At 41.1% G+C, this 15,000-nt stretch overlaps 1 protein-coding gene and 1 long non-coding RNA gene across 3 annotated transcripts in view; one reads left to right on the top strand and one right to left on the bottom strand.

The window, feature by feature from the left end:
• The first annotated feature begins 294 nt into the window (after nt 1–294).
• Nucleotides 295–4,286, top strand: LOC143292521 (uncharacterized). Its single transcript, XR_013056658.1, has 3 exons — nt 295–416; nt 845–1,729; nt 3,271–4,286. It is a non-coding gene; the product is annotated as an uncharacterized LOC143292521 (long non-coding RNA).
• A 2,421-nt stretch (nt 4,287–6,707) lies between these two features.
• LOC143283891 (troponin C-like) overlaps nt 6,708–15,000 on the bottom strand; it is a 13,658-nt gene continuing 5,365 nt past the window's right edge. Inside the window, exons 4-5 of one of the 2 annotated variants that reach the window (XM_076590295.1) lie at nt 13,838–14,080; nt 6,708–9,172 (exon numbers count right to left, since the gene is read on the bottom strand). In XM_076590295.1, coding sequence (XP_076446410.1) covers nt 9,147–9,172; nt 13,838–14,080 — 269 coding nt within the window. In that variant the 3' untranslated portion in view covers nt 6,708–9,146. Of the gene's footprint in view, nt 10,093–13,837; nt 14,081–15,000 lie in introns of both variants that reach the window. The other variant, XM_076590286.1, reaches the window with a different exon arrangement.

The raw sequence follows: 15,000 nt of genomic DNA, 5'->3' as shown, positions 1-15,000 counted from the left end.
ACACTGGGGGTTCAACTTGTGGACGGGGGGCGGGGGGGGGTGTGTGGGGGGAGGGGGGGGGATGCACAAGTGTAGCCCCTTGACAGTGAGTGCCGATCACCAGGCAGTGCCAGTACCACTCAGCCCCATCCACTGACACCTCATGGCCGCCACGACCACATTTGTGACGTGCCTGACGCTTCCGCCTTTATTGTCCTTGATGAATGGACTTTATTCTCCTTGGTGATTGGACGGTTGTTGTTGTATTTTTTTTCACACCAGACAACTTTCGTCATGCACATAAATATAGATGATGAAAAATCCCCCTAGGCGGTGGTATATGAATGATGCAGGATCCTGCTCTGTGGTCAGGTTTTTGTTGAAACTTCGGCGAGTCAAAACCTCTCTCGGCCAAGTCGCTGTCAGATTGTCAAGAGGTGAGAGTTTACATGCTGCGCTGTGCTCTGTTGTGTGTGGTTTGTTTTTGTTGGTGTTATTGTTGTTGTTTGTTTTTGTTTTCTTATGTTGATTTTTATATTTGCTTTCTGATCATGCCAACAGGCATTTTTGTTTATTTTGTTTTACTTAAATCAATAAATTCATGTAAGTATGTATTCACGTTGTGTTGGTATGTATGCATGAATGTGTACGCATATGTCTATGTACATACGTATACATTTTTGTTTTATTGGTTGTATCTATTTGTATGTAGTCATGAAAGTATTCATTTGCAATATCTGGAAGAGAGATTTCAGTAGACAGAGATAGACACATTACAAGCAGAGAAAGTGAGACAGGGAGAGTATAATTTTCGTCCTGATATTTGTGAGCTGGGAACTGACATGGTATGTCTTCATCATTGCAGAGAACTGTACTGAAGAGGAGCGAACTCCGGAAGCAACAACAGCAACAGCAACAACTGTCACTACAATAACGACATCAAATCACCATCCGCAATAACAACAGCTGCCTGCAGCAGCGGTAGACCCAGCACAACTAAGAATCAAAGACAACAGGAACAAAAAACAAAAAACAAAAAAAACAAAAAAAAAAAAAAAAAACCCTGAAAAGAAAGAATGTAGCAGCATCAACAGAAAATGCAACTGATATTCTGAGCAACGTTGACTGCTCTTTAAGTGATGACAACACCAAGATAGCAGCGAAACAAACAAGAAAAAAAAACACACAAAAAAAACCCCAGTGCAATTACGATTTTTTTTTTAAATATTGATTTATTCATCTATCTATTTGTTTATTTTGTCATGAGCTCATCAAGAACTTTCACCTAAGATCGGAAATAGTTGGTAATATCCTCTTTTGACCCAGTCTGAAATACTGACTGAAAATATATTTTGGCTGGTGACAAAGTGACACTGAGCAGCACTGATAAGGATTGAGTTTCTGGAAACTTTGTGTTGATCACAAACTTGGCGGTTAACGTTACGCGGCGGAGTTTAGGCATAAAAAACAGCAACCAGAAATACAATGAAGCTCCAAAAGGTGATTACTATCGCATGTTTGATGCTGACGGTTCAGCTTTCGACACGTAGCACCGTGAAGGCATTCTCTATAGCACAGCGACTGATGGAGCAATTTGACAGAGAGGCACCGCTGTTAGAAGTGGACAGTGTTGCCGCAGCGGCGGAAAGACTGCTTCGCATGGATGCGTGGTACAATTCTGTCAGGAGACAGCTAGACAACTATGCAGGATGGGGATATGGTGGCCTCCTTTCCAGACACCGGCCACAAAGTGAGTGTGTGTGTGTGTGTGTGTGTGTGTGTGTGTGTGTGTGTGTGTGTGTCCGTCTGTCTCTCAATTTGTTGTGAATAGTGCTCTGTTTCATTTGCTTTCTGTGTCCGTATTTGTGTCTGTCTGCCCCCGATCCCAGCACATCCCTCTGTCTGTCTGTCTGTCTGTCCTTCTGTGTCTCTGTATTTCTCTCTGTGACTATGTGCGTCTGTGTGTCTGTCTATCTGCCTCTCTCTGTCACTCGGTGTTTCTGTCTCCCTCACTCACAATGTATTTATTTGGTAATATTTTTTTGGCGACTATAAAAGTAATCACCCACTAACCCACCCATACTCCCCCTCTCCCTTTATCCTGCCCTGCCTCCCCGGCCCCACCCCCTCCAAACTTCTCTTCCCACACCCACACCCCACTAGTCTGACTCACACTTTTTACTCCGAAATCGTGTTCGTCATCACGGGCGTTGCACTCAGTGGCGTAAGTAACAATTGATGGCAGGACATTCTGTGAGAAAACCTAATGCTGTCGGTATTTCCACAACGCATGATTCTCTTCAGTAATTCACAGAAATAATGATGAATGATGGGCTACTCATTTTGGGGGGACTGAAGGACCTTTGTATGTGGAGTGTGCGTGGGGGGTGGGGGGTGGGGGAAGGAGAGGGCGAAGTGTGTGTGTGTGTGTGTGTGTGTGTGTGTGTGTGTGTGTGTGTGTGTGTGTGAAAGAGAAAGAGAGACAGGCAGACAGACAGACAGAGAGATAGACTGAGACTGATGATTTATTCATTTAAGGCCACAGCCCCATTATGAACAAGGGGCGTTAACAAAATTTGTAAATATAATCATAACTGTCAGTATTTATATAACTGATTTCATACCTTGATAAAGAAATAAACAATACTCTGTGTGTGTGTGTGTGTGTGCGTGTGCGTGCGTGCGTGTATGTGTGTGTGTGTGTGTGTGTGTAAGAGATGGAGAGAGAGAGAGAGAGAGAGAGAGAGAGAATTTTCTCGAGGAATTGAAGTGGATAGGCATCTAGGGGCCAATGTGTGAATCAGTTCCTTTCAAGAAAAAGTATACAAGTAATGTCGGCTGAGAGCTGAGTAGTGAGGGCTTTGAAGTTTTAGTCTGGGGTTTTTAGGTTCAAATCATGGTAGCAAATGACGCGACAGCAGATTAAGGCTGGAAGGCTGGGTTTTTTTCGGTTTGTTTGTTTGTTTGTTTGGTGTGTGTGTGTGTGTGTGTGTGTGTGTGTGTGTGTGAGTTCGAGTCTTTGTGTCTGTGTTGAATCTCTATGAAGCAAATCGGGTTTTTTTGTTGTTTTGTTTTTGTTTGTTTTGTTTTGTTTATTATTTTGATGATTCAAATAGCAATTACGGTTGCAACAGCAGCAGCAGTAATATTAGAATGCTAGAAGTAGTTTATGTGGTCTTTTTTTTTCAATTTAACGAACGATATTATTAAATGACGAGGATAATAATGATGGATTTTTGTGTGCGTGGACATGTGTGTGTGTGTGTGTGTGTGTGTGTGTGTGTTGTGCAGCACGTCTATCACTGCTATTGGGAACCACGATGGATAGAGAGCTGTGTTACTTGTTTATACGGCGGCGACGGCAAATACCCCCATCTTGTTCCCACCTGCTTTATGGCACTGTGTCACCTTGACTCAAGGCTTCAATTACTTGACATGTTTATAGATGTTGCATTGTATTAATTAAACTGTGTTTTGTCACAAAGGATTTCTCTGTGTGAAATTCCCTACCCATTTTGTTCTACACTCAGTGCAGCGCCACCCATATTCTTTTTTTCTCCCCTCCTTTTCCAACTGCAAATGTATTTCTTTTCCTAGAAAGTGGATATATATATTTTGTTGCCGTGGATTCGTTTACGTGCGCTAAGTGCATGCTACACATGGGACCCTAGATTTATCGTCTCATCCGATTGACTAGCGTCCAGTCCACTACTCCAGGTCTAGTGGAGGGGGAGAAAATATTGGCGAGTGTGAGATTTGAACCTGTGCATTCAGATACTCTCGCTTCGTGGGTGATTAATTAGTACCTTTGTGTATTCGCTTATTCAATCAGTTACTGTATTAATGTACTTATCAAATGCTTAAATATGTATTCATAGTTTATTCATTCGTTCATTTGTTTATTCATTCGTTCATTCATCCAGCATTTCTTGCTGGTCCCAATCACCATTTGGCAATTTTTAGGGACTTTTTGACGCTTTTATTTTGACAGATTCGCTGAATTTGGGGGTGCGGAGTGTTAGGATAATGAAGTTGGTATATGTGTGTGCGTGTTTGTATTTATATATAGTGTGTGTGCGCGCGCGTGCGTGATGCGTGTTTCCGTGTGTGTGAGTGTGTGTGTGTGTGTGTGTTTGTGTGCGTGTGTAATAACAGCAAAATACGGTAATGGAATGTACTGGACAATTTTTTTTAAAAAGACAAAACAGATCATGATGTGTGTGTGTGTTTGTGTGTGCACGCGTGTGTGCCGATTCCCTGCCTGAATGATATCAGTGTGTATTTCAATGTCAATAAATTGGTTTGCAATGAAGTGAACTCGACTGGAAATCTTTGTTCTCTTCTTGCACCAGACTTTGACTGGAGGTGTGGGTGGTGTTTGGCGATAAACACAAGTCCAGTTTGTAACATTCATTAAACACACGTAAATCAACCTGTGACAAGCCGTTATCCAACAGTGGCGAATAGGTGTTGCAAGTAAAATTATGTCGAAAAACCCCACTTTAGAAGGAATCAGTTATACATACAGACAGAGAGAAAAGATGTCCAGCGATGTGAAATGTGCTTCTCTGGTGAGAGCAACCCGAATTTCACAAGAAGAAACCTGTTGTGACAAGGAAATATAATACGACACAGTTTCAGTTTATGAAGAAGGAGTCTCTGCGTTCCGACAAATCTGTATACGCTACAATACAACTGCTAAGTAATAGATGCCTCACAGCATCATAACCCATATATATATATATATATATATATATATATATATATGTGTGTGTGTGTGTGTGTGTGTGTGTGTGTGTGTGTGTGTGTGTGTGTGTGTACCTTTCTGAGTGGTTTTCTTCTAAAGAATTTTGCCAGATGACAACACTTTTGATGCCATGGGTTCTTTTTCAGTGCGTGCGGCACCTCGGTTTACAGTCTTATCCGAATGACAAGACATTCCGTTTGGTTTTCCAGTCAATCGTGGAAGACAGGGAATCGAACCCAGACCCTCACTAACACTACATTGACAGATAAGCGTCTGAAACCATTCTGCCACCTCCCTCCTATCAAAAGTTTTAAACAGTACTGTGCAAACAGAGTACAACACAATGCAGCAATATAATACACTGCTTCACAGCACAATCCGCTATTATCCCTTCTTCCTGTGACCTATTCATTGGGCGTTGTGTGACGGGCAAAATTATTGCAAAGTATACATATTTGTATGTGTACATGATTCTCATGGGAACTGATGAATAAACAGTAGCCTTCCTTTTGTGCTTTTTTTTCTTTCTTTTTTTTTCATTAAAAAACTGAAATCGTTTAGATCACGTCCACGGACAAAACACCCAGTTCTACAGGTGTATTTCGTGCAGACTGACAATTCTGTACATTTACATCCAGGGTCTTTAGAACAACAGCAAGTAGTAAACAAGCAAACACACTTTTCGAAAACAACATAACAGAATAAGCCCTTCCAAATCGAAAACACAATCAAATGATAAATTAAACGTTCTGATTAAATCATTCTAAACGTTTTAGAAAGAAGGAAGACTTGACCACTGCAAAAGATACAAAGAAGAAAAACTCTATCTCTGCAACTGCAAGAAACAACAGTAAGAAAAAAGTTTTGTTTTTTTCCCGTGAGAAACAAAACACAAAAAACAACAACAACAACAAAACAAACAAGAGCGGTCTTTACTAAAGGCGTCTGAAAATGGGAAAAACGTGGCTACTGCTGCAGGTACTCCATGAAAAGAGTGACAAAAAATTGACCAGAAATGGATTATGATACAGTTTTCAGATATACCAGTAGACAGGATATTGCTATGTTAACCACACTATGAATATTATAATATATATATATATATATATATATATATATATATATATATATATATATACTCCTACCAAACAAAGAAGGAAATAATTCACACCCGCGAAAGATAATTGGGTGAAAAAGCAGACGATGCCACAGATACAGAAGAAAGAAGAAATACAATGATCTTTACTAAACATACCAGGAAGACGTAAAAATAGACCAGCGCTACATTTACAAGATGAAACATGGCCTTGTCATGGCCTGCACTAAAGGTACATGAGAAAACACTGCGAATTATAACATAAATTAATTCCGATTTATAAAATGCTCACCTTCCACGAAAAACGGGGAAAAAAGTAGCCTGATAATATACTAAAAGAAAAAAAAACAAAAGTGGCCACTGTGAATACATTAAGTTATAATAAAAATAGCCCAATGCCAAAACATAACAAGGTATGAATATGTGACCACCATTAAAGACATGAGAAGAAAAGGAATAAAACTTGGCCACTACCTAAGATAAAGTTAAAGATGGGTCACTGCCAACGGTACTACTTAGTTGAAATCAACGAAACCACAGGAACAAAAATGAGGAATTCAGAACACATAAAAAAAACCAACCAAAAAAACAACAACGAAAAGCTCTGTAATTTGCAATGATGTCAGGGAAAGGTAAAAGAAGCGATAGTGGTTGTGATTTAAGGACGATGACAAATACAGCGAGCACACACACACACACACACACACACACACACACACATAACAGCCACACTCACACACACAGTCAATGCTCCATCCACACACACAAGCACCATTCATCATCGCGTCCCAGTCAAACCATTCAAATACTATTCTCCCTTACAGACACACACGCGCACCCACACGCATTGCACCACAACCATTGTCACCACACCCCACCACGTCATTTTGTTTTGTCCAAGGCCCAACCTGGACCTTTTTATTACTAATTAAACTGTAATCAACATGTCCTGGTGCACAGCCAATCCTTGTCCCAAGACAGAAACGACGCGCGTGGAGCGAGGCCAGAGGGTGAGAGACAAGACGACCCACGCTGCTGTGCCAAGTCCTGCCAACAGGATCTCATGAACGACCAGAAGGATATCAACCCGGTTAAAAAAAAATGCCTCCCCCCCGCCCCCCCCCCCCCCCCGACCCCCTCCTATATTTGATCACCTCCACCCAAAAAAGAAAGAAAGAAAAACATAAAACAAATAAACAAAAAACAAAACAAAAAAAACAACCCTTCCCAGACGCCCTATTTCCAACATCAACCACGACAATCAAGAACCATCAAGAAACACTCCTCTGAACGTAGAAACGTCTTTCCAATAGCCGTGAAAAGACAAGAAAGAGAATGGGGAAAATGGCGCTCAGCTTGTTTCGTGAACGATCCCCCCAAAACAGTCACCTGGACACTGGCGCAAGCAGACTGTCCCCCTCCACGTTTTAAAAACCAGGAAAATATCCAACTGTGATCCTCCCTCCACCTTTCAAGAGAAGTACTTCTGGGTTCATGGACAATCAGAATAAAAACAATCCAAAAGAAGCCATGAACATCCAGAAAGTATCCGCATGGATTCCAGCCAATAAGAAAAAAAGGCAAAAAAAAAAAAAAAAAAACAAACAAAAAAACCCCAAACAAACCCCAAAACAAAACAAAAACAAAAAACCCAATCAACTCAATGAACAAGCTGGAATCCATACGGATTCTGGGGAAATCCATTGGTAGTCTGGACAAACCCACCTGGCGTCACGAGCAGCCGTAGAAAATCCATCTGCAGTCATGAACAGTCAGAAGAAACTCCCCTGGCGCCATGGCCTCTCCCCGCTGGCCTACCCACCATCACACACACCAAAAGTGTACCGCGTGACGTCAGCACGATGATGCCACCGCCTTGACATCACTTAGAGCGGATGCAAGTCCGTAGGCTTGACCTCATGTTCAACATGACAATAAAATTATGAAATCAAATTGAAAATGTCAAAGGTTTTGCCGTGTGGTACCATTTTGCGGCTTGCAGCAATTAGTTTTTACATCGTATGAACACAGGTTTGACTTAAAGAGAATAATATAAATAATGTCATATTCACATTAGTACATCAAATCAACGGAATAAAAACGATACCTGCACTGTTCATGCTATATCGGATCTAAGGCACATAACTCGACATTTTCAGTCCGTGTAGCTAGGACAGCAACTTACCACTAACTGTGCACTAGTTGTTAACAAAAACGCAAACAAACAAAATTCTAGTTTGACAACTGAAACGAAATAAGCCGAAAAAAAAAAAAAAACTTGAACAAGTCTTGTTTCTATTAATGGTATCTAGTCTGGTATCAAATTTTCTTTGATTAACAACAGTACACTAAGCAAACATACAAAAAAAGCAATAAGAAAAAAAGCAAAACAATACGCGCGATTATTCAACAAATACCCCCAAACAGAAGCACAAAGAGAGTGAAGCGTGTCTGGTCATCATAGGAAGTAAATATGTATAACATACGCTCGTGGACAGGAAGGTGGACCAGAAGAATAACTGCGCTGTGTGGAAAAAGACATTGCAATAAAATGAATATAGTCATACACATCTTGGGCGGCCTTCACGACTGAGAGAATGTGGAGTTACTCAAAATGATTAATTGTTCCATCTAATAATTCAGGTACAGGAAGGGAGTGAGTAGAAGGGAATTTCATTAAGTGTAAGTCCCAACAGGCCGAATGCAGGCGTGTTAGCGTTAAAAGGGCCATTTTACAGTAAGCACATACTCCTTAGTGAAACATTGATATGTTACGGTGCTGAATCAAGTTAAAAGACCTGAAAAAAAAACTCAGTTGGAAGTCCACAGCCTTGGATTCAACGAGGCAGATCATAATCCGAATCAACCTCATCTACCTGGACAATTAGTAAAAAAAATGATCAGAGATGATATGGTAGTAGGTAGGAAGTAACGAAAATTCGGGTATAAAAAAAAAATATGGATAAAGTGAGACAGATCGATAAAAAAAACAACTAAAAAGCATTTTAGTTCTTAGTATTGGGGCCCTACAGCACGGGTACAATTAAAAGCAGAATAAGCGAAGGCGATGTCAGGCAGGCAGGCAGGCAGGCAGGCGGTGAGGCGGTGAACGGAAGAACGGATCAGAAGTGATGGAGTCAGGAAGCAGTAAGTTGGCAGCAAGTTGACGGAGGATGTCGGGCTGTCCTCAACTAAAGAAAATGGCAAAGAAGACTGCAGGAGCCCTAATGGGTCTGGGACTCAGCCTGCTTCTGCTGCTGCTCCTGCTGCTTCTTCTTCTTCTGCTGCTGCTTCTGCTGCTGCTGGCATGGACCGCCTTTATTTTCAGCCCATCATCAGTTTACAAAACTCTGCAGAAAGGAGAGAAGAGGGCGAGTTATCAGCCTGCGAAGAGTTAGCACAACAGTCACAGGGAGACACCGACAGAGCCGATTACAAAAACAGGACAGACGGCCGTGTCAGCGAGACAGCAACAACAAGCACAATAAGCAAACAGGTTAGTCATGCCGCTACGTCCACATGCCCTGAAGGTTACTCAACGCTGATTGAAAATGCAGATACAAACATGAACACAAAGGCGCGTAACTTCCCATTCTCTGAGAACAATGAAGAACTTGATACAACACGTCAAGTTGTCGAAAACACAAAGGAATATGATTGTGACGAAACAGCCACATCCAAACCATGGTTAACACAGTCAGCTTGGTGAGACAGTGGAGATTTTCATAGAGACAGAATGAAGTGGGAAGAAACAGAAAGACTGAGAAACAGAGGCAGAGTGGGAAACAGGGGAGGCGGGAGACAGAAACACAGAAACATATACAGATGTAAATTCACCAACACAAATAATGGCATCCAAAATTCCATCAACAGCATTTCTGAATTGTCCACCAAAGCTTTCGCTCCATTACTGATCACCAAAATAATCTTAAGCATCAAACGGAAGCCTAACAACGAAATGAAGAATGCGAAAAATGGATGGGGGTCATCAAAAGTCTTGCGCCAGGTCGGCAGTGCAGCCTTGAGTATGACTCTGCCTAGGTACGTGCTTTACTAAAGTCAGCAAGTCCCTTTCCAACGCTAGATACATGCTTTTTTTTTCACCAAGTCTCTTCCCCCGCACTGATCATCAATCGAGAGGACAAAGGAGGCAATGGGGTATGTTGATGACACCATGAACGCCTGTCGATGACAGCTGCTGATAACGCGACTTGGAATCTTGCTGTTAAATTTCTTTGCCTTCAGTTCGAATTCATCAAGGTTCTGAACTCTGCAAAACAGAGGAGAAAACACACACATCACATTACACACACATGACACACACGCGTGAACGCGCAGTGGAACATGCACAAACCGTGTACGATAAATCCACCTTGAAGCTTCTTCAGATCTATACAGCAACATTTTACACAAAACAGTATTCGTACAATACAACTACAAATATTCAATAAGCAACAAATAAAAATTACAATCCTTTTTTTCTTGGTTGGAATCATAGGTTATGCTATTGACTTTAGTTTCATGTTTAGCAATCGGAGTCCTCTCTTGTTTAATAAGAAGCTGAAGATTGGAACCCTAAAGTCCATTAATTAAGTACTCTTTGTCAGTGATGGGTAAGATTTGGCAAGAAGGTATGACACAAAACACGTGCTTCGTCACAGCGCACGCAATCATAAACACATTCATTCCAGATGTCACAATGTGAACATTTGAGTCTTCCTATCCGTGCGTTTGGATAATACACCTGTCTTTATATAATGTATGTTTCCTATCTTTGATTTTGTCATACCAAAGGGAGTGATGGGTCTGTGGGAGCTCATATCCCTGTTTCCTAAGTCTGATATAAGCAGAATACAGTCTCTTTCACATACGACGAAATCACTGGTATGAAAGTATGAAGCTGTATGCGTGCGGTCGTGACTTACACAATACATGTAGATATATGTGCTTATTTCGTTTTATCGCATATCAGGGAATGTAGAATACAGTAAAACATTCTGCTGGTCTCGGTTTAACTACTCATTTCAATGTTTTCTCCTATGTCTTCCTTATTCAACGATCAACTCTTCACCCGTCCCAACCTCAGTCTCCACACCGCCAGGTGCTTACTCCCGGTATTCTAACAGTCTCGCCACTCTCTCCTCATTTCTCATCCATCATCTGTTTCAGCTCACTCTCCTCCAATGAAATCACCATGCTTCCCTTTTAGCAATTGCTAAATTGCCATGTCTCCTCTAGCTCCAAATGGTTAACGTTGTTCCTCATTTCCCAGACAACCAAAAGAAGCCTGCCTTGTTATCCTAAGGTAATCACCGTTAGTTTGAACATGTTTGTACATATGTGTGCAAATACCACATTCAGGACACAATGAAATTAGTAGTATTAGTACGTTCATTTGGGAAAACGTCATTATTTTTGAGAAACTTTATTTTTACACGTTCCCCTAATCTATACAGTTTTTTTTTTTACCCAGGCTACTAGTAAATCAATCTCTTTTTTTTTTAATTGTTCATATAGTTTGATGCTCTATCTCAGAACTAAATAATTTTCTCGAGATGTGGCTACATGCATAAATGAGTAAACTGCTGTTCTGACTTTTCTGCCTTCTGTTGTATTTGATCTAGTCACTTGATATGTGGCAATCACATGTGCATCTGAACATGAAGAGGAAGCTCTCAATTATGTTGTTAGTAACATTACGTCATGAAACCACGACGTCCGTTGTGCAAGAGTAACAATGGGAAAGGGTAAATCTCTTGTGTTATCTCGAATGGAATGGGCTACTGTTTTCATAAACATGGGTTGGGGAACTATAATCTATGGATTAAGGATTTGTCTGGAGATTATTTAGTGCTGTGGTATAAGACAGACGATTATTTTTCTTATTCCATATACCTTCAGTATCTGCCTTTCATGATGAACCACAAATACATAGTAAGTCACGTCGCTTTTCAGAAGATAAAAATTCATGTGTGTGTGTGTGTGTGTGTGTGTGTGTGTGTGTGTGTGTGTGTGTGTGTGTGTGTGTGTGTGTGTGTGCGTGTGCGTGTGCGTGTGTACAGAAATGGGAACGGAAATCGATTTAGACTGAAATACGTGACAGCTTTTTGCTGTGTTGAAAAGGCACAATCCGTAAAATAATTTTTAACTCTGTACCAGAGTCAATGAAAATACTCTTTATGAAAATCACACATAAATGGACTGCATGACACACGATTTTTCTTTCGGCTTCACTAACCGTACAAACAGAAACACTGACAAGGGCATGAAATGCCCGAGAACATAAAATTTACTCTTGTACACATAACGTGTGTCAGTACAACGATGAGAAAAATCAAACAACGACGAAATTTCGAATGAATCACACGAGTGTTGACAAACAAAGGAAATGGATGAAAACACTGCCTTAATTGAAGAAAGATGAACCTACTAATGGTGATCATAGTATAGACATCATAATCATCGTCATCAGACTGACTGACTGAACACGGCAATCCAATGAATGGAGAGAGAGGGAGAGAGAAAAAAATAAACCGCCCTCAGCATGCAGTAATTAAAACCCCATGCTTGTTTTCATGCAGACTGGTGGCGCAGTTCACTAGTGTGCGGATATCACTAACCGTTGATCTTCAGTTATTCAGGACTCAGTTACAAATTGTTCTTCTCACACCATCTAACCACCCATCTTCCCTCTTCTGTCTCCGATCAAAATGAAATCTCACTAGACACGGTTTTCTATAATCATCTCAAGCTTCAAGGTTCTAACTAAGCACTACAAGCACACACAAGACTGGCTGACTGTACAAGACAATCCGAAAACAAGTCAATCCCTGTACAAACCACACCCACCCACACTCATACACACACATACACAACACATACACAAGTAACTTTACCTGTTCATTCTGCAGATCAAAAATAATTTCTGTTGGGTCATCTCCTTCGGTGTCTTCTAAAAGTCATACTTTTTGTACTTTAGCACTATCAACAAGATTCACTGCATGTCTGAATCACACACACACACACACACACACACACACACACACACACACACACACACTCACACACGCATGCGCGACGCTCACACTACTTCTCATTTAATCCAGTTGATCTCCATTCTTTTAAGCGTTTCCCCATGAATACAACCTCATCCACAAAGGTCTCTTGTCAGAATCCAAACTCGACTCTCGGCCATATTCGTGTATACCTTTTCCTTTGTAGTGCTATCCCGAATGTAAATGCCCATCACTAAAGCAAACATGCAATACAGCTTGCAGATAATAATCATTCTAAACGTTTAATTTTCATTCAAACAGTATTTTCGCACAGTTTAAATGTCGGCATACCATTGTCAAGTGTACCAAACTTCGATTTGTTTCAACATGAGGTGCTGTCGTTTAACTCAGGGCGTTTTGCATTTTATTCATTTTTTTTCATTGTAAGAATAACGAAAAACTGTCTAAGTTGTAAGTTATTTCAGTGTCTTTCATCAGACCCCACACCTTCACACATTCTTTTTTATTCTACAAAATTTAGTAACGATGATGAACTCAATGGAGAAGATAGACGAACAATACATATTCAAATTTCCTGTTAATCATTGAGCATAGCTAAGTAACCGTATTCAATTACGAAGTTTTTCGCTCACCAGTAACATTAGCGCACTAATTCGCTCACACCACTCTATCGACGTGTACTACATGTTAAATATGGTTGCTTGTGCGCATGCGAGTGTGAACGGAGTGTGTTTTCTCATGGTATGTTCAGTTTTACCTATCTTAGAACCCTGCTATATTCTCTTTAGCTTTGTTTTTTTCAGATTCGTTTTTCCTATTCTTGCTTCTAGTTCTCGCAATGTTTTCGAGTTCCTTATTGTTGTCATTGATTTTTGTTTATTCTAAATAATGAGCCTCTTAAAATGAAAAAAAGAGGACAGTAATGTCAAAGGCAATGAAACACTAGTAGTGCCTGTGCCCCCACCCCCACGTCCCTCGCCTACTCCCTCCAGTACTGACCTTCATAATCTACTGTGCCACTGCCGTCCGTGTCCGTCTCCATGATCATGTCCTCGATCTCGTCCTCGGTGAGGTCGTCGCCTAGTGACTTGAGGAGCCAGCGGAGGTCCTCCACTGGGATGACTCCCTTGTTGCCCTTGTCCAACACTCGGAAGGCTTCGCGCAGCTCGCGCTCGTCTTCATCCTCCTTGAGCTTGAGTTCGAACACCGGCTTGAACTGCTCCCAGGTGATGAAGCCAGCGGCTGACGAACAGGACGCGGAAGAGGAGATGAGATGTGAGAAGAACTGAGAACTCAGACTTCAAAACGTTATTGTCCAAAGATTAATCAAGATCTTAGGGATGCCCTGTTCTTCCAATATGAGCCTGGAGTGAAGAGGTGAGAAGAAAAGATGATAAGAAGTAAGAAGAAGGGAGATGATAATACGAGTGCATGACAGAGAGACGGAGGGGAGATGGCAGAAAAGAAGAGAGAGAGAGATAGAAAGGAGAGAGAGAGAGAGAGAGACAGAGAGAGAGAGAGCAGGGAAGGGGTGACAAGAGGAGAACGTGACGTACTGGGAGAAACAGGGAGAAGAGAGTAGAATCATGAACAGATGATAGAAGATAAGAGGGGGGTGGGGGTGAGAATAGGAGAGAAGAGAAGACGAGCTGAGATGAAATGTGATGAGATAATGCATAATGAACTGAGACATGTCAGGTTTGTTACAAAATAGCATTTCTGGAGCACATTACAGTAGAGCGCTAACTCGCTAAGGGATTAATGGGAGAGGTGAGCATAGATTAAAGAACTATATTTTTACAAAGATATTCATCCACACACACACACACACACACACACACACACACACACACACACACAACACATACACAAGTAACTTTACTTGTTCATTCTGCAGATCAAAAATAATTTCTGTTGGGTCATCTCCTTTGGTGTCTTCTAAAAGTCATACTTTGTACTTTAGCACTATCAACAAGATTCACTGCATGTCTGAATCACACACACACACACACACACACACACACACACACACACACACACACAATCATCATCATCATCATCAACAACAACGACCAGAAAAGGTACCACCACCATAAATCTATTGATAGGTGCACCCAAAACAAATGCTCCACAAAGTGATGGCTCTGCTGAGTTTCCTCATA

The sequence above is a fragment of the Babylonia areolata genome, chromosome 1 (assembly GCF_041734735.1).
Source record: "Babylonia areolata isolate BAREFJ2019XMU chromosome 1, ASM4173473v1, whole genome shotgun sequence".
In the NCBI taxonomy this organism is placed as follows: Eukaryota; Metazoa; Mollusca; class Gastropoda; order Neogastropoda; family Buccinidae; genus Babylonia; species Babylonia areolata.
Note: the sequence above shows the minus strand (reverse complement) of the source record. Positions and strands in the feature narration are given on the sequence as shown.